This window comes from Typopeltis vanoorti, chromosome 4 (assembly GCF_054136105.1).
Source record: "Typopeltis vanoorti isolate ZY-2024b chromosome 4, IOZ_Tvanoo_1.0, whole genome shotgun sequence".
NCBI lineage: Eukaryota > Metazoa > Arthropoda > Arachnida > Uropygi > Thelyphonidae > Typopeltis > Typopeltis vanoorti.
The window spans coordinates 139,576,606-139,598,136 of record NC_143552.1 but is presented as its reverse complement, the minus strand read 5'-3'; the positions used below and the strand labels follow the sequence as shown (position 1 = coordinate 139,598,136).

General features: G+C 33.1%; 1 protein-coding gene across 1 annotated transcript in view; it reads right to left on the bottom strand.

Moving 5' to 3' along the window:
* LOC150107716 (regulator of G protein signaling 7-binding protein-like) overlaps positions 1–21,531 on the bottom strand; it is a 182,934-nt gene that overhangs the window by 12,391 nt on the left and 149,012 nt on the right. The window contains exons 2-5 of the mRNA XM_090392172.1: positions 12,135–12,301; positions 10,717–10,853; positions 7,043–7,151; positions 4,080–4,144 (exon numbers count right to left, since the gene is read on the bottom strand). Coding sequence (XP_090248298.1) covers positions 4,080–4,144; positions 7,043–7,151; positions 10,717–10,853; positions 12,135–12,301 — 478 coding nt within the window. The remainder of the gene's footprint in view (positions 1–4,079; positions 4,145–7,042; positions 7,152–10,716; positions 10,854–12,134; positions 12,302–21,531) is intronic.

The following is a 21,531-nucleotide window of genomic DNA, read 5'->3' as shown; positions in this document are numbered from 1 at the left end:
AAACAGAAGTTTATCCTAGTTACTGTTAGCAAGGTAGCCTAAGTATGGAAGATAACTTAGCTTTGAATGTGCAAGGAAACGTAATTAATCATTTAATTAAGCACGCAACAATGCACATACAGGTACTAAATTGCCAATAAAAACTATTAAGTTAACACGCATTAGGATTTTACGTGGTTATGTGCGAGTGTGTGTGCCCGCGAGTCTGTATGCATTAGTGTGTCGACATGCATGCATCTAAACTTTTAACTATTGCATGCATTAAAGTACTTTATCTACGCCAAATGGCTGTCCTTGGATGACTTTTTAGATATAAAACGAAAACCTTCATAGACGTGCAAAAATTCATGTGGGGAAAAAGTAAACTTTCAAACATCACGTTTTGCTGCAAAGAATGTGGTAAAAGCGATTTAATCAATGCCAAAAAGAAATCTTAATAGATGACACGCATTACACAGCACTCAACGGCAAAAGGCGCATCCATTAGCTTAACATCACGACGCCGTATTTTATTACCAAGACGGAAAATTGGAACCACATCTTCTTACCAAATAGTGATGGGAAAAGATTGAAATTTAATACGGTTTACAACATTAGCTAATAAACTTTCTGTAAGTTTATTATCTGTAAAAATCTTCGAACTTGGAATTAATTTCTCACAGGAGGATAATGATACGTAGTTCCGAAAACGAACTATACGCTGCGGAGTTTGTAAATATTCCAGAACACGACGGTAAACGAATCTTATCTGTTCATTAAAACTGTTCGGATGATGCGACCTTTCGCATTTTGTTTTCATGAAATGGAATGGATTATTGCCTTTAACTTTTAAATGAATCTTAACCTTGCTCTCACTCGCTTTTAACAGAACTTTCATTAAATATTAAACATCATTAGTAATCTTAATGATGTTTAAACTTCAGCTAGTTAGAAAGGGTACATTTTGTTAGATTGGTCATATTAATCTGTATTTTACGACTTTTGAAATGATTTAAAACATTTCTATGATTTTAATCGTTTAAATTTTGCATAGAGCACTTCTACAAATAAATAAGTATTGAATTTTTATGCTGCATGTTTATATTTTGAAGCGCTTTTATGATGGTTTGTCTTGTAAATTGGCTTCCCTGCATATATCCGATGTTATGCAGTGAAACAAACATCTGAACAAAACAGAGGTTTATCCTAGTTACTGTTAGCAAGGTAATCTGAGTACGGAAGGTAGTTTAGTATGCTGTGGGCTAGATTTTAAATCTATCATAAACAGATGTTTACTTTTTTGGGGATAGGTAAAATGTGTATGAAAACCGCAACAAGATAATGAGATACATCTCTTCAATTAAAAAAAAATGTGAAAATAATTAATACATATTATGAAGACGGACGGATATAATTTCCTGCATACTTTAAACATTTAGTTTTTTTTATTTTAATTTGAGATTCTGTTACAAAACTATGTCGCGTGTTTCTTTTTCATTTGTAATTTATAATGAACAAAATCTCTATCTATAATGAGTTCGTTATTTTGCGTTCACCAGGCACAACATAATTGCTGTCAAATTAAAGTCTTGATGTTTAGGGACAGAATGAAATTTGACTAATTTTCCTTTTACAATGTTTATTTTAAAATACAATTAATAACTTGCTTTTACTTATAAATTCGTTAATGAGAGTATAAACATAAACCTTCATTTAGCGCTTCTTATTCAGAAAATAATTTTTTTCCCAATCTTCATCACTCCATTAATAACAACGAGGACTTTTGGAACGATCTGAATTCCATTTCTGTCCAAGACGGGAAGAATTTTTTACAAGAACTTTTTCAACTAAGGCTGAGTTAACCGGTCTTGTACGGTAGTTTTCTTTGCTTCAGAGGAAGTCGACGTTTTTTTTTTTTTTTTTTTTGCATCGTGCAAATCAGGATTTGACTGATATATTAATTAATATGTTTATTAATAATTCACCAACGTTAAGTGTTTGATTAAATGTTGATTTGCGTGATATTTATTAATATGCTAAGTGTATCTACTTCGCTGTTTAACTTCAAACTCTATATTACCTATTCAATGTGCAATAATCAATTGGTAAATCGTCTAAGATTTAGAAAAACATATATATTTTTTAAATAATAATATAATTTTATTGGTTTTATAACTTCATGCTAATCCTTTAAAAAACTGATTACAATTCTGCACTGAGTGTTTCACCAGAAGATTAAGCTCCATCTGTTGAGAACAAAAATGAAATATTCTCATCGCTAAAGAAGTCGAGATGTATTTCACGCCATCCTTCTGAGCCTTGCTGCAAGATTTGTTGCTTGGTATGTGATGTTTTTTGCCAAGTCCACTTAACTGGAAAGAAGAAGTAAGGTGAAATCAGAAGCTATCCGTTGCTCAGGTGAAGTGTCTACCGTCTACAAACAGATCCGGAAAAGAACAGTAGACAGTATAAAGGTAGCGTTGAGCTAGAGGGACCATAGTATAATCCTATAGAAAAATAAGATGTCTTGTCTTTCCAAAGAAGATTCTCATTCTGTTTCTGAAACGAACCCATTTCATTGGCATAAAAGGTGAAAAAAATTCCATCGTCGACTCCTTGACATGCGCCATTTTATATTAACATTAGACTGACTTATCTCCTCGAATGTTTTTCTTTTGAGCTAGCTTCTTTATATGACATTTATTGGCATTCTCAAAGGAAGAAATACATCTTATATTTTTAAATGTATTTAAATTAATTAAATTATTAAAACAATTGAAATTGTTGTAATATATTAAAACAATTTCGATTATTGTAATTGATTTCTTCAAAAAACAACCACATTAAGAAACTTCGCTGCGTAAAATAAAAATAATAGGTATTTTTCTGAAATTTTTTTCATGCTGATTCTCTAAATAGATATCAGTACTCATAGCAAATTTTCTATAAGTAATATTTTGATTTTTGCAGTATTTGGTTCCCCTTGTGGGTATCGAGTTGCCAGTAATTGTTTCGGCACTGATTTCAGATACTGATGAGCTCCCTCCCCCCCATTTCAAAAACCTTAAAATAAATCAGATGTTTTTTTTCTTACCACCTTTTGTGATATAACTGTTTCAACTTATTTAAGAATTACGAACTGATCATTGGTTAAAAGCCGTTGAAATTTCTTACAACATATGAAATATAACTGCAATTAACTCACTTAAGTCTCCTCTACACAAAAAACAGTAAATTATCAGTTATATTTATAAATTGCATTTGTACATTCTCTGAACTTCTTGTTATATCAAGAAATAACAAATTTAAATTGCTAGTTTTAAAAGTATGATTTTTTACAATATTAAAAATTATCTTTTTTTAAATAGATCGGAAGTAGTTCGATGGCATTAAGCCCCTTAAAAGTGAATCTATATTGCATGCAACAAATGTCACAAACATCATTGGTCGCAAATAATTTAATTCACAACACACACGCAAAACGGTCAAAATAATAATGCGAACAGTTACAGACAAAAATGGTCGCATGAATTAATATACGACAGCATATTAATTCATGTGACTATTTCTGAAATGAAATTCAAATTAAAATGAAAACAGCAACAAATAAAAACGGTCACAAATAATATAATGAGCACCATTCAAAAATAAAAATGGTTACACATAATGCGTGACAACCAGAAGCAAAATTAGTCATCACAAACGTCCTCGTGCACAAAAAATTGCCACAAATGACAACGGGAATGAGAAACTATAGTAAAAATAACAATGGTGACACTTAATACGGAACATTTGCAAACAAATGATCACACATAACTTATGTTCAAAAGAAAAGCTATCTATATCGAAAGCAAAATATGACACACACACACACACACACACACACACACACACACACACACACACACACACACACACACACACACACACACACACACACACTGCTTTGCTCTCACGATTCGATTCGATTTATTTTATTTCATGTAACTATGAAGGACCTTCCTAGAACGTGATACCCTATAATCATGCAACACCAATACTTTTTTCAATAAGAAATATTTATGAAAGTAAAAAAAAAAAGGTAAAAAGACCATATTTACCGTTGCCTTCATGTGGCATGAACTCTTGCATTTCTCCTAGGACTGTCGCCACTGACTCAAGATCCCTGAAATTCATAGAAATAAATCTTTCAAAGAAAAATTATCATTCAGAATAAAACTGTGATGACCTATCGAAAAGTTTGGAGACTGCTTTATTTGGTTTCCAATAAACGTTAGTACACTTTTTTGTATCCCTTTCAGTCTTAATATTTGATAACACTTGAGAAAAAATTGGTTTTCATCAGTTGCTATTTTGTACTTTATTAAAACGTTACGCCTATGAATTCGATTCTGGTGATTGCTACTTGATTCAAACTGAAGCCGCACCTAAAAGTCGATTTCATTAATGGAGCCAAGTTGGTAATGAGAGGCTTTGATATTTGAGAAGTTGTAATAGTGATTCTATAACCGTTTCGCTTTAAGGCCATGTTATTGTTTTCGCTTTTAAAACGCAGTTCATCAGCTTTTTGATAGGTCTTCGTACATTAAATATATGAATGACAAAACTTCATTGTACAATATTATGTATGTTGAATATGATAAAACTACCATCCAGAAGGGTGACTTCAGAGCATTTACCATAACGGAACAGTGCATATATTCCAAAAGGAACATTTCGGAAAATATACTCTAAACAAAAATGAGGAGGCAAAAGAAAGGATCTTTCTCTGTGCGAAACTGTCGTAGGCTTAGTCAATATGATTAATACAGATGCATTTTATGACTCTTCGAACCGTGTTTGCTCAGTGGAAGCTTGTGAAACAGTCTTGCTAGAAGAGGCCAAATCCATTAGGCCGTCACTATGTATGGCAATGTGAGCCTCCGTAGCTCAGTCAGTATAGACGAAGCTCTTTGGATTCGATTCCCGTCCAGGACGTGAGGAACCTTTATCTGGTCTCTTTCGACTAAAGGTGAGTTAGCCGGTAAGGTTTTGTTTCAGTCGAAACTCGGGTTTTTTGTCCCCCAAGAACAGACAAACCGGCCCCATGAACACACGCATCTACAGACATGGTACCCCATCAGACACACCGGGAGATATAGGGCTAACTACCTTATTCTCGTGGAGGTAGCGGTTTCAAATCGTAATAGGCCATGCCTAATACGAGCGTAACAGGTCACTAGGCCAAATATACGTATCAGGAGGAGGAGGAGGAGGAGGATGTATGACGATACCTGGTCCAAAACAATCCGCAAATAAGAATTAGTTGTTAAAGTAGTATGTTTGGGGATGAGAGAATTCACTGATGTTCATGTGAATTAATCTCCATACCAGAATGTCGTCACCACCGGTCTATTTCTGGTCTACCGTGCAGTTTGGTTGGTTGGCTTGAAACAGATTGGGTGGTCCTAATGTTTTGACTCATGATTGTATATAAAAAAAAAGTTTTTTTTTTCTGATTGGCAGTGTAATCTGAAAAATATTTCTAATTAGCGTTTTGTGGATATCATTCTCCCTTTTCCCATCCTCACAACACATAAGTGCAGCTGTATGATTCATATTTCCTACATAGCAAATCAAAATTCGCATCTCTGTTTACTACGTTTAACCGATTAGAGGGTAATCCGGGTATCAAAACGTAAGAAGTCTCCAATGACACACAATTCCAATCAGTATCTCATACATGGAGAAGTCTACATGGCACTGACGTATCAGTTTAGCGGTGCGACAAGTGGGAAACGAAGTAGAAAGTCTGTGTAATCCAGTCAACTGTCAAGAAATAGAAATTTAATGAGCTCATATAAAGAGACGGGAGTCCTACGACAGATTGCAACCGTAAAACAGAGCGAGCCCCTCTGAACTATTGGTATTAGAACCACGGACAAATTTTACGACTGCAAAGTAATTGAGCACAATACATTTTCTCAGTGCAGTGGGGATTCTACAGAAGCCGTAAAGTTGTGTCTTATTGGAATGGTGAATATCAAAATACCCCCAGGAAAGAAGGTTAATCATTCGGGATCTGTAAAGGCACTGAAAATTCTTCTTGAGAAAGCGAGAGATAATTACGAAGTACGTGAGGACTATAAAGCGCCTCTGTGGAATGGAGGAAGCTCACTCCGTCTGTGTTTCTCCTTCCCCCCCCCTGCAATTTTCCCAAAGTTCTCCTTCCAGCAAACTTTATATAAATCAACATTTCTGCCTCAAGCTTTAAATACATTCATCTAAACGACCTCTGTCTTTCTCCTCCATATTGACTTCCCGTTTACTTCGATGTTGGGACCTGAACTAAGTAGAATTAAACTCTGCTCTTGTTTAGTTTAGAAAGATTTCAACAACTGGAATGTTTATGAACGACAAAGATTATCTCTAGTTCATATTGGATAACAGAAAGAGCGAAGTGCAGACAAAGTAAGTCAGTGTTAAACTTAGTTGCTATAAAATGTCATCAAATGATGAACAAGGAGAAAAAAACACTGAAAACAGGACAAAATATGACCATCGTAGACAAATAAATTTTAGTTGTTTTTTTTTAAGTCGAATTTATAAAAAGCTTTATTATTTTTAATTTTTCAATCTCATTATAATCCTACTTTGATTCATTACGACTTCTTTGATGTATCATTGGAGGAACTGAACCATATCACGTGTTTCCGTTCCTCGGATGATCCCCCCCCCCTTAATACAAGTATAATTAAAAGAATCAAAAGTTTGAGATAGTATAAGTGATGGTTTGTTTTCAGAATTTCGGATTAAACTCTTTTAAAGCAAACTTGTTTTGCTCATACGTATTTGTGTTAGTTTTCCTATCGCCGAGCGTGAAAGGAAGTTGTTAACGACGCCTTTAAAACGTAAAAAAAAAAAAAAACGATTCTGCCTTTTTAAAACATGGTAACGTTCAAGTACGACACACACACAGCCACTTGACAATGTGGTTCGTCAAAAAATAAATAAAAAAAACGTACTCCCCCACCCTTTCTTTACATTTTATCAAGTTAGAAAAAAAAATTCAATCACCTAGTACCTGTCAATGTTTGTCAGCTCTTCCTGGTGGTAATCACGAGAAGGTCTCCACAGAACCAACATATCCAAAACAGCCATTCCAGATGTCCCAGGTTTTCCTGGTTTGTGCTCTAAATAACGAAATCAAATATTAATAATAATAATATTTATACTTATATAAAGAGGAATAAGAATGCATATAGACGCTTTCCGGTTATAATAAATACACTTATTGTATAACAGATTTCGAAACTAGTGATAGAACTATTATACAGGGTGGCCATAAAATAACTTTCCCCTCATTGGAGGCATCTGTAGTTAAAACCAATAAACGGACTTAGACCAAATTTTATATTGAGACTTTTGAAGGCATGGGGAAATGATTTCCGAAAAAAAAAAAAAAAAAAAAGATTTAGTACCAAAAGTCGCCGATAGGGGAAATTTTGGCGCTGGCGAAGCCGAAAACAAGCGGATGATTACATTAAAGGCAGATAAAATAACATTTCGAGTGTAAGCGATAGCCGCTTCACTCATTCCAGCTGGATATGTGGCGCGTTAGAATGATAACAAGAATAATAATAATTAAACTAAAACAACTTGCGAGAGACACAGAAATTAATGTAGTGATTGAACTCACAGGAAATAATGTTTTATTCATCAGAATCAGCATCCCCTGGATCACATACACGATTTTCAGTGTGCAGACCTTTCTTGTGTACAACAAATTGCTTTCCACCCTCTGCGAGGTTTAACTCCTAGTGATCCAGTTTCTTCAAACTTCTTAATCATAGCTCTCAGTGCTACAGCTGACATAGGACCTGTACGCAAGTTATGAAGCCTTCTAAATTCCCAAAGGGCCGGCATTGCACTGTTTAAGGTAAAACAACTTTACTTGTTAAGTTGTTTTACTCAGCGTGCTTTACTTGTTAAGCACGCTAAGGCAAGGTAGGACGCATATTGAGCACAATTCGTCAGTCATTCGAATAACTGCCTGAACGTTTCCAATACCTTTTTAAGTGGAATTGGTGTGCGCTGCTGTTACGTACGCACAGTAAAATTTGCATAATCATTTTTACCTGTGTTTACTGCAAATATTTGAGTGCTTTCGGCTCCTCCAGCGCCAAAAATTCCCCTATCGGCGACTTTTGGTACTAAATCTTTTTTTAGCGGAATTCATCTCCCCATGCCTTCGAAAGTCTCAATATAAAATGTGGTCTCATTCCGTGTATTAGGTTTAGGCTACAGATACCTCCAAAGAGGGAAGTTAATTTATGGGTGCCCTGTACTATAGCGTCAATCTCTTGAGCCTCGTGTAAGAGACCCAACAGATTGAAGAAAGAATCAATGTTTTTCAGTAGTATGAAGAAAGGCTTGTTTCGGGATAGGACGCATCACTCATGAACAGAAAGTTCTGTTAACTCAGTTAATACGCGTCAAGCTTAGTTATACTTTCATATTTTTACGAGAAACCAAACAAAATTCGAAATTTGTGTAGCGATGGGTTCCATTGCATCAAAAATTGGGAATGAATTATATTTTTATTTTATTTTATTATTATTATTTTTTTTTAAGATTTGGGATGTTTTGGCTTTGGTCTTTTTAATGGCAAAACTAGAAAACGATGAACATTATTTGAAACAATATTTATAATACTTTAGAATGACGCAGAGTTGCCATTAAAAAAAAAACGAAGAACTAAATATTTTTTAAAAAAATTGTTATCATTATTAACAATTTATATATATAAACATATACTTAAACAAAAATAATAAATGGAGAATTAGAACGTATGAAATAAAGCATTTCAGTTGCAATTTTGATACGTGTTGGTTGTTATTAGGTCCTACATATTCCAGCTTACTTTTCTGTGGTTTGATCCATCTATAATTGGAGAACTTTTTAATAACTTTAAAGAAACCAAAAGGGAAATCTAAGGATAAAATAAGTTCCCACAAAACGAATAAAATTTTCCACGGATAAAAGTAAGTCTTGTGTAATTTTTTTTTACTAAATATGTATTAGATATTCATTTTATTGATTTTAAATGGTTCACTTAGTTTGCAAGAGCCTAAAGGCCATCTCGTTCCTTTTTTTCTGGCTATTAGATGCAGTGTTCAAATAGATATTCATTTCAGTGAATAACCAAAAACCAAACTAAGGGAAAAACCTGCAATCAAAATGCATTAAGAATTACCTAATAATGGCATACAACATTCTACGCACTTCTGGCGTATAAATAACATTGACAACACTGGTTTATTCGCATTATAAGATGAGAATAAGCAAAGTGTCAATCAACAATTGAGCTGGGGAACAGCTTATCGAAGTAAGTTTAATTTTGTTTATTCGATTTTAGGGAAAACGGCCTTCCTTCCACTCTTACCGTTATCTAAAAATATTATTTTTTTAAATAATACTTCATTATTTCCATTTATCAAGAAACTATACATTAACTATCTTAAAGTTGGAGCCTATCTACTGAGCTTTCACCAATGTTTTATGTTTAAATACATGTATCAATTATGTAATTTTTTTACCTCACATTTTTCAGCGCTGTATATTCTTTATATATATATATATATATATATATATATATATATATATATATATATATATATATATATATATATATATATATATATATATATATATATATCTTGTATCAGTCTTCTTCAGGTGCACATACAAAAAAAAAAAAAAAGAAAGAAAAGAAATAACCAGTAAAACCTAACTTAGAGAAAATAATTGTAAACATCATTTAAAGTTAGTGTATATATATTTCAACGTTGAAACGTTGGAGTCTGCGCATTCAAAGCTGTTCTCTTGTTGGCTTCATTGTTGGGCGTATGCATGCGTATAGCATCTCGCGAACGCCAATATTTGATCGTAACACAATGACAATCTGAAAGGTTGTAACTCAGGTTATATATACACACAGCAAAGCGTTGTTTGAAATCTATTTTTCTTAAATACGAAGTACAGCGGTCCCAAAACACAATTTATCAAACACCTTCTTAGCTAATATGCGAATCATGCCTGAAAAAAAAAATCTGGCTAAATTATGGCATTTAGTGTGCAAGACGAAATTACTCATCGATCCATCTACCTGGACACTAACCTAGAAGTCATCAATCAAAAGAGGATTTACATGTCATATGCTGAAACGGCTGACAGATAGATAGATAGATAAATAGAGATAGAGAGAGAGAGAGAGAGAGAGAGCATGAAGAAAGAAAAATGAAACACCTAATGAATGAAAAAGAGAAATATGATCTTGAACTCTTATTTTTTCCCCCTTAACTATTTTAATTATCTTTGAATTACAAAATATGAAAAAGCAAAAGAATAATTCATTTTTAAATTTATATAAACTCTCATTTTTTAAATCTTCATGAATTAAAAAAAACTTAGTGTTTCCTAGAGATAAAATTTTGCTACGTAATCCTTATTGATGATGTAAAGTTTTAACTAGGCCTAACATAAGCTCGAACGAAAGACCGCTAAAAATGATGAAAGAAGGAAAATTGCAAACCAAAACACTGTTAGCAATATTATATTGATTTAAGGTAGCTAAAAAAAATTCAAGCTTTTCCTTAGGTATTTAGAAGTATGTTTATTCAGTGTATTCATAATAATGTCTTATTAAAAAAACGGGCTGAATATTTTAACCAATTTTTATCAAAAATCTCCACTCACCATAGAACTCTGTCATATCCATTGCATGCGCTGCCACTAACTGTTTACACTTGTGCAATTCCCTTAAGAGAAGCTGTGTACAACATACAAGATTTATTAACTGCTGACTGTCAACTGGGATACCCTCTGCGACATCACTGTGAAAGTAGACATTCATTAGGATAAGATAAGAGTAATCATGAATTAATAATATTGTAAAATAATGGTTTAATAACATTGAATATTGAATAATGCAATCTGAACGCAATATGTCATATGCCAAAATATAAAATTATATTTTATTTTAATTTAACATTATTTCCACATATCATTTATTATATTTTCTTCATTTGTAATAAAAAATGGTGTATTATGACTAATCACTTATTAATATTGTTTTAAAAGATATTTAAATATTTTAGTTATTTTAGATAAAAAATAAAATATAAAGTAATTTTATTTAGATACTTTCTATATATATAAATTTTATACATATATATATTTCAAATAGATATTAACCTGTTAAAAAATTCTTTTGTATTTCAAAAATCACGAAATAATTCATTACACTATTTTTTTATATTCCTTATTTTAATATACTGCATATAAGTTTATGATTAATTCTTATTCCTATCAAGATTATTAACGGTATAATAAGGAAATAATTTTATAAATTACTGAAATTATAAATATGCGTCCATTATCGAAATAGAACAATAATACGGACAGATCATAGAAAATATGAATAATCTATATTAAATATCGAAAGTGGTAAAACTTGTACTGTTAAAATATATTTTTATTTTGAATTTTTCCAGAATTTCAAGGCTTAGCGTGAAATGTTATTTTATATTCATTTCTGCGCAAATCCAAATGCGCAAACATTATCGTCTGCCTAAAAATCTCAACATTCGTTTTATCTGAACTGCAAGCACATGCAATATTTATTATTATTTTTTTAATGAGATATAAAAGTTCAAAAGAAACTCAATAATCATTTCACTAGCTAAAGCTGTAATTTTATTTTAAGAAACCTTTTTTGTTGACTGACATTCTGTGAAAGGACTTATTAGTCTTAAAGAGAGCTTCGTTAAGAGAAGTGAAGTTGACAAAAAGGTTTTTTTGCGAAAAACTTTTATAATTAATGCCGTTCGCAATTCGATTATTTCATTTCTTTCTCAGAAGTGTGTTAAAATTGAATTTTTGAATTTCTAAAGGCTATTGGTGGTTCACTCCTAGATGTTTTTATTCCTTCTTGTTAGAATAATAATATGAACACAAATCTTCCGATGTACCTTTAACAAAGCAGTTTATTTATGAAAGCAAAGATTAATCTTCTACTAAAGCGCTTTACAATTTCAAATTGAATCGTTTGATCAAAAAAAACAGGCGCTTAATATTCATAATAACCCAAACTAAGCATGCGTAATGAATTTTACCTTCGGATTTCGGGTAGAATAAGAGTGCTGGCAGCGGTGCACGTTTCTATACATTTCCGTCGAGTATTCTTGATTTTGTCCCGAATCTCCGCAGAGTCTTGAGGCTTCCCCACATTTATCAATAGGTCACGTAACACAGCAATTTGGATATTCAGTTCTTCGATTTGCTGCAAGAAAAAAAAAAGGGTGAGGTTAAAAATAAATTTTCTGCTGGATACGTTAATAATCATTTATTTCCTTATTAATTGAATTCCTTTTTCACTTTCAGAATGATATTTTTCTTCCTAAACACAAAACAACAACAAAAAAAAAACATGTTCTCTTTTGTATGGCATCTTCGTTTCCGACAATGTCCCATTTTCTTGAGATAACAGCGAACAAACAGTATCGGAGACACCAACGAGACTCGGTAATGGGTTTTATGCATGTACACTTAGCACCAGGCCTCTGAGGACACCTCAGGTTACCGAGTATAAGAGGACACGGATTATCGACCGTTTAACCCTTTGAGACTAAAGTAATCGGTAGGTCAACTAATACGCTTAAAGAGATAATGCATCGGGTTTGTCACTGTATACAGCGATGGAATCGGTTGTGTATTCATCGCCTAAGTGATAGACGAAAGATCAATAAAGACGTTTCTTGGTGAGTCATGAGAGGGGGCGGGGGGTAAGATTCGTAAAAAAAAAATTCACTTATTTCCTGATATTTAGGGAAGTACTAAAATCGTAGTGTGGAGAGTTAAACAAATATTTTTGTTTTGTTGTAATTTATTATTATTATTTTTTTTTTTTATTTTTATTTTTATTTTATTTTTTATTTATTTTTTATTTTTTTGAATACCATCAAAATATTTCGTAAGAAAATGAATTGTATGGATCATATTTAAAAGAGAGAGAGGATGAGGGAGGGGGAGGAGTTTACTTGGTCTATAAATTATCCCTGAGAATGGATAAAACCGGAAGAGTGGTGAACCAACAAGTCATAAATCAAAAGGCATTCCCGTTTGTGGTATTAATTTCACAGATGGAGTTTGAAATGATCCACATTTGGTTTTATTCTTTATATTGTTACGTAGATACAGTTTATTAATACTGCCCACATCGAATAATCAAACTTTCAACTATTATGGTTAATTGAACGTAATTATTATTAATTATGATTAAATATTTTCATATTAATTAAGGGTTATTAATTTACTAATCATTTAATTAGAGAATCGATCACGCAGTGTTATATTCTAATCTTCATAAACCAGCAAATCATATAGTGGACAGCGGAACCTATTAGAAACAACCATTACATTAATAGGATAACAACAATAAAAATCCGCTCTTTGTGAATCAGCTATGAAGAATTTCTCTAATTTTTTTTTTTTTACAGTTATCCATGTGAGAGGGCGCTTCTTTTCATTGTGTGTTGAAAACCAAACGATTTATGACTCGTTCGTTAAATGGTTTGAATTTCCAAATAATGGCATATATTTGATAAAGGTAAAGTAATAAAACAATCTTTCATCAATATTTGCTTCATAATAAAGAAGAATCAAAATATATGAATAATTTTATGGTAAATAAGAGGGAATACAACCAATACATTAATAAGATGACAACAAAAAATTATAAAAATACGCGCTATGTGAATCAGCTACAATTTCATTTGTAAAATTTCTCAAAATTTTTTTACAGTTATCTATGTGAGAGGGCGCTTCTTTTCATTGTTTGCTGTAAACCAAACGATTTATGACTCGTTCGTTAAATAGTTTGTATTTACCAAATAATGGCATGTATTTGATAAAGGCAAAATATCTTAATAATCACATTGAGTTCAATTTTGATTTAACTCCGTAGTTTTCTAAATTTTGGTTTGTTTGTAGTTCTCTAAAGTTTCGTCTTGTGGCATTAAAATAACTGCACCATTCGTACAGTACTGTAGGTTTACACCCTTTTATTGGTATGAGTTACATAAAAAATATGTTTTACTCAAATTGAATCTTATTTAGTATAGATTACTGATGAGGGAGGTAAGGCTAGACGGCACATTTGAGAAATCCACTGATAGCATTCTAATTGACTTCGCTCCCAAATGATTTTTATGCAGTTTTTTATGTATGTAAACCTATAATACATTCATATCGTGTGTTATTTAAGCATTTTTTATATTATTATCAATTTTCTATTTTTATTTATTTTTACATAGTTCTGCAACCGTGATCTAGAGACCAAACATGACATTTTTCGAGCGACTGATTTTTTTTTTTTTGATTTTTAAATTTTTTTTTTTTTTTAAGCGAAATTATTCTTACTGCTTCTTCCTAAGTTTTTCCGAAATTAATCGTATAATTAAATAACACAAAGCGTTTCTACGTTTGCACTCAGTATGTCTTATGTACTTGAAAAACCAAAATAGTCCGCTTGAATTAAGTTAAGGGGGGATAGTAAATCCCGTATTATTTTACAGGCGGGGTACGAAACTCGGAGATCGAAATCCATCGAAATCTAAGAGTTCCATGCCGAAGAACTATCGGCGAGTCCAAGCGTAAGTCCTCACTTGGGTAGTACAACACTAGGGCAACTCGGAGCAAGCTCCGTCACTATCCTTAATAATATTTTCTTATAATGTAAAACAAAGCTCCTAGGAGATGTATTACTGTTTTACATTATGAGGAGAGGTCACTATCCAGACCGGTTTTGACCCTTATTGAGATTTCATAAGTGAGTAGGTAGACCTGGAATATCAAGGTTTAAGTGAACCGAACTTACATATACCCCTACTAACGAATTGTCATTCTGCATTAATCCAGGAAGTTTTTCTATTTACCAACAATTAGTTTAACTGTCGATTTTAGACACAAATCCTCTATTTAGCTGCACATAAATATGAAGATCGTATGCTGAATGAGTATAGCACGCTTGAGGCTAGAAGCTTGAGTATAATTTTTTCATTTTTTTTTCTGAAAGATTTAATAAGGGATTGTTATGACTGCCTTGTGGCATAAATAATCCAGGCTAGTTAGCAGATTAATAGTAGATTTTCAAAGCTCTTGCGGCAGCTAATTGTAATGAACAAACCCTTTGACAGCATTCCAGATTAGATACATACACTATGTTGAAAAAATTTGCTAGGACACCCGAGTCTCAAAAATTTTTAATTTATCACAAACCTCCGTTTGCCTACTTTGTAATCTATAATTTTAGTTATAGATTGCCTCTCTCATAATAAATTATGCATAAATTTAACGTTGAGAGCGAGCCAAAACACCCACTCAAACTCCTTCTACATGACCAAATCAACTCCTGCATTAAAAACTGGATGTGTTGATCTTGCGCCTCCAAAGACGTTGCAATTCTTTCTCAAGGTAGTCTACAGAATTCAGATCAAACTAGGTTCTATTCGATCTAATCTTTTCACTTCCATTTCCTCAAGCCCTTTGTTTATCATTACAAGATTCATCATAATGCTAATTACTGTATAGTTTCATAAAAATCAACATTGCAATAGAATTGTTCGAAATGTCAGTACATTAAATATTCTTTTTTTTTTTTTTCCAGGAATTCTATCCACTTATTTCTCAGGTGATATAATAATACTGGAAAGACATAGTTAAAATCCCATCCAGATTCTAACGCGGTCTTCGGATGGAAAAAAAGTCCTTTATAAGGACTTTTTTTCCATCCGAAGATGAGTTAGACGGTTTTATACCGCGATAGCATGATTTTTCCTCACAGAAACTCCGGTTTTACATACCGAGAATTATGAACTACGCAAATCAAACTAAAGCGTTTTTTCGAACGTTTGGCTTCTACAGACGTTCTTTGAATGGAGAATGAGTCTGTAAATAGTATTCTGGAGCAAACCTCTTCCGCTGTGGATACGGTGTGAGTTCCGGGTTGAAAGAATTCACTGATGCATGCTGGAAGAATGCACAGCCCTTTTTCAGCACTTGCCTAACCTGTTCCGCTCGCTGTTTTAGTGATATCGGCACTAGTTGATCTCCAATGTTCTGATTGCTCTGAAATCGACCGGACTGACTGATGACGATGTTCAATTATGATCGTTGTCCACAATTACCATCGTTTTGCGCGAATTCTTCGTCTTTCTACCGTTTATGCCACGCGATTTTTAATTCCGTTTTTTTTTTTTTTTTTTTCAGATTGTTCCCTAGTTAGTCGATCTTTGGCACGCCAAATAGAGTTCCCTCTCCTCCAGGTTTTAACCTTACATCTAAGAAATACAACTGTTAGCGTTTAAGGCCACGAGATGGCGGCAATGTCTGTAGTACTCTCTCTCTCTCTCTCTCTCTCTCTCTCTCTCTCTCTCTCTCTCTCTCTCTCTCGAAATCCTTAGTTCACTGTGCTCAAGCTACCAGTGAATACTGGAGATGGAGACTGGCCGTTATTCTGTCTTCATAAAGTCGGAACTAAAGAAGTTCAGTCTCCTTTTGAGAAATAAAAAAAAAACATTATATACCTCGGCTAATCGGCTTCACCTCAGGAACAGGTGCAGATGAAAAGTCTAGTGAGTGTTGTAATTATATAATACCGTGAACGAAAGGTATAGTACGTCCACAGGTTCGAGACCCTTCGACACTTCTGCGCATGTCAACAGAAGGAGAATCCATTCCGATAATAGGGTAATCAGTCCGTATTGTGGGATGAGTTGTTTATTATTACACGTCGTAAAATTAACTTCTCTTTTATGATGATTGTAGTTTTTGAAGTGTTAACTATGTTGCTTGTATAACAGTTGGGAAATTTTACCTATAAAGCACGTGATTTCGCGTGTTGGCGACCAATTCGGACGTCCTTCATTTCTTTCTCCCCCTTCAGCATGAATCGACTATTCTTGGCAAGTCTCCAAGTGAAGCTCTCTAAAGTGTGGGCGTACTATACGACGGTACAAAATAATAATCTGCACCATATTACCTTTTCACACCTATTTGTATATCAATGGTGTCAGGCAAATTGCTGTTGTCACGCGAAATTCTGACATTGTCAGGGATCCATAACTTGCTTCATTGTGACACCTTGTAGGTGTTCTAAACTTGTAGTTGCATCATTGCCACAGTGCTTGTCTCATTGGATGGAATTTGTTTAGATGTTTGAATTCTTCTGTATTACTTGACAGCCACCTTAGTCCCAGAAACATGGGCTTCGACTTCTGAATCAAAAATTCACGAGATCTTCTAAAACTCTTAACCACGTTATGATCTACAATGGTGACAATGCTGCCCATTAGAAACTTTTATTTTACGTCTAGTCATTCGACTGTCAATACTGATTATCGTCAATTCCCTGCACATAGTTCGGTGAGATGTGGGTCGGAAACAGCCTTCATTAAATGCGTCGGTCAATTGTTGCACACAAAAAAGTTCTGTTGTCCGTACAAGCCTTCTCAGACGATGACGATCTCGTTCCTGAGACTCCCTTACGACCACAGTTACGCCTCTTAGACAAGCCATGAGGGTTATTTTTCCACTGACTAAACACTAAGGATATCTCACCTTTTGAAAAACCAGTCCGCTTTGCTGTTTTCAAAATCGAGGCTCCATCTAGACGAGCACCCATCATAAGCCCTTTATCGAACTCCGAAAGATCCTTTGTGTTTCCCATTATAATCAACTATTGACGATCACTGACAACAGCATTCTTAAATAGTTGCCTAAAACACTTGGTGAAGCACCTTTGACTTCGAACGAATGTTTCACACAATAAATTGAAGTAGATAGCAGTTAACATTTACTGGAAAACATCCTTCCAGAAATTTTTGCTAAACGTCTGTCTCATATAAGTAAGAATAGAAATCATAATTTCAGAACATCACTTTCATGTTAGACAACTGAAATGCAGCGAAATTTTTATAACACTGTATTTAGATCCCTGTAAAAGAACAGTTGTACAACGAGTATAAGTTCAAACGAAATATTTAATTTAATTTTTTTTTTTTTTTGTCCCACTGCTGAATGCACACATAATCGTCAACTTATATTGTCATTTAAATGTATTTGCCCTTTACTTGTTTTATTTTGAATTATCCGCGTAATTACGGGACACAAATGGGTCCTTCTGATGGCTACGTCTATCAAAGTAGAATATTATGCTGTGACTTGATTTTCGTGGTTGGAAGATGTGGCATGCGCAGAAATTCCACAGTGTGTTTTACCACAACGAAACGCACGCTAATCGATTCATATTATGATCTGAGCACATGTCACCGATGAAGAAAGTTTAGAGAACCATCTACGATAATAACTGATATCGGTGAAAAAGCCACACGCTCAATCTTTACATTAAGAATAGAAATATTCTTAATGTAAAAATGTGTGTGTGTGTGTGTGATGAGAAAGTTTCTGCTTTCTCATCACACACACACACACACACACACACACACACACACACACACACACACACACACACACACACACACACACACACACACACACACACACACACACACACACACACACACACACACACACACAGTCTTGTGACATCCCGTGTGTGGAACTGATATATTAAAAAACTCATGTTTATTAATGGAGTGTGTTCTCTGGCTGGTTTGTACAATAAAAACTGCATGTGATCTTCTAGCTCAATTCCAGTTGGAAGACTCTTATAAAGGCTACTTACATCCTAGACGGGATTTCAACTGAGGCCTTTTCACCGCAGACCAAATGTCGCGATTATGTAAAAGTGCACATTTAACATCAATTTCTGGCGTTCGTGAGACACCTCAATAAAAGCTTTTCAACTAAAGGGCTAGCCGATCTCGCTAAGAATTTCGGATTTCCCAGTTGCGAAACCTACAGACCGGCTAGAGTCGTTCATAATTTAGAAGCATAATACATTTATTTTCTAACCTTATTTGCTCTGACGTAATCTAAAGAATCAACCAATCAAACAACCATATTATAACAGTCCCATGAGTAAAATTCATTGAAACACTAAAACCACTGTTGTTAGAAACATGAAGTAATTCTTTTAATTGGCGTTATTACTGATCTTAATAAGAATGTGTGAAACGCTTTATCACTATATAATATCCAAGTTTATTTTTTCCTTGGAGCGAAAAATTAATATCGCTTCAAACATGTATAGGAGAAAATGCGCCTTTTTATGTTATTTTTTTCTAATATCAAAAAAATTCAAATTTTCTTAAGAAAAATTTTGGGCTTCTTTGTGTCATTCTGTCTTTTTCTAGTATATTTCCTTTAGAAAATCATAATATGTCATTCTCTCCCCCCCCCCACAGCCTTAGACTTAGACTTTCCTTCTCCTTAAAAGCATGACATTAAATATTTATAGATAAATCCCAAAGAGAAACGTAAGCGCAAATGTTAAAAAAAAGTATAAAAACTGTTTAAACAGGAAGAAATCGATTTTAATATAAAAAGTCGGCGGAGATTTTTGATAGGCTTCTTAAACATAATCTCTGATCATCTGTAGGTCTACATTTAGGTCTTTATGAGATAGAAATGAGTATAGTGTTGTAAGGAACTTGATCAATTTATCTATCTTTATGCTAATTCCGATTCTCAGACATCAATTTTAATTAACATCCCGTCAAGATGCTAATCAAAAGCTGTATCTAATAAAAAAATCAATATATATGTGCGTCAAATTTGTATTTTGCCTACAATGATGACATCTTTTTAACTTCGCTGAGACCAGTGGTCTCCTACAATATTACTGTCAACTATATTTCGGATTTAAATATTTCAAAATATTGAATTGAATGATAAAAGTATTAATCGAATGATGAAGTTTGTAAAGAAACCTTTTCTTTACTAATATAGCTTTTGTAGTGTCTGGAAAAATAAATAAAAACTTACTCATATGGCGTGAGATGGCGCCACGATTGATTTTGTCAAGATATAGCGTGTAAAAAAATATAAGTAAGTTAGTATCTGAATTATTCCTTAATATTATATATTTCATATAAAATACAAAACTAAATAAATCGTTTATTAAAGTTTATTTTAAAAAAACTTATTTTTTCGTCGAAATCTGAAAATTTTGAAATGTTTCATTAGCATACCTTTTATTTATTAATACGACAATTCTAGTTGTGAATTTTATTTTAATTCGACGTTGAGCTGTATGCTTTTGGACTAGAATCTCCGTTTACGTGGGGATGATAGCTATACTATACTATATATACTATATACTATATATATACTATATATATATATATATATATACTATATACTATATATATACTATATATATATACTATATATACTATACTATACGTGGGGATGATAGCTATACTATACTATATATACTATATATACTATATATACTATACTATATATACTATATACTATACTATATATACTATATATAGTATATATACTATATATACTATATATAGTATATATACTATATATACTATACTATATATACTATACTATATATACTATATATACTATATATATACTATACTATATATAGCTATACTATATAGCTATAGATTATGCTTTCTTTTTTGGGGAAAAGTGATATTCCCAGCTATCTTAAATATCTTAAATTTAATAATCTTTACTTACTGTGGTATGGTAAATAGTAGAGAGAGGAAGAGATACCAATACCAATATAAAGAATGGCAGAAACATGGTTTTTGCATTCAATGCAAATATTCAGATTTTGACTAAGCAAAATGTAGCACTTTTAACTACAGCGTTTTTTTTTTTTTTTTTTACACTATTTTGGCCATAACCTGACAGGTTATAAGCTAGTTTAATAATATATTTCTTAAGTAATTTTGAAAACTGTCATTTCCTGTCTCTATATTAAAACGATGTTTTTCTAACCTGCTTTATACCTGGTAAAATTATCACATTTGAAAGGAAGCGAACTACTGTCTCAAAGCGTTGCCATAAGTTTTGTAGCAGTAGCGCTTATAATATTCCGCATGTCGATTCACTTCTAATAAATCTAGTTTTTGTGTGAAAAATGAGGTACACCTCAAAGAGGTATTCTGTATAGTGCAGAAATCATAATACTATAATGCAATTACGAAACCATTTTTTTAAAAATAATTGTCTGCATCCATTTCGCTACATGTTTATATTAACGGTTATGAATTATTCGTCACTAAGATGTCACCTTCTCGTCTCCAAATAATCTTTTTTCGAGATTTGAGTTCTCTATAGAATCCCCCCCCCCCCACCTCTGGGGCCTTCAACATGAAGTCATACAATAGTGAACGCACAGCAAAGAATTTCTTCAAGAGATGTTCAGACTGGAAGAATAATGTAGAGATTTCCTTCAACTGGTTCCAAAATCGCTATGTACATGAAAAGAAATTCTTCGTGACATTAAAGATTCTCAAATTTGATCTGTAACCAGGGCCGCATTTACCATTAGGCGCAAGATGGGGCCTCATTTTAAAACTT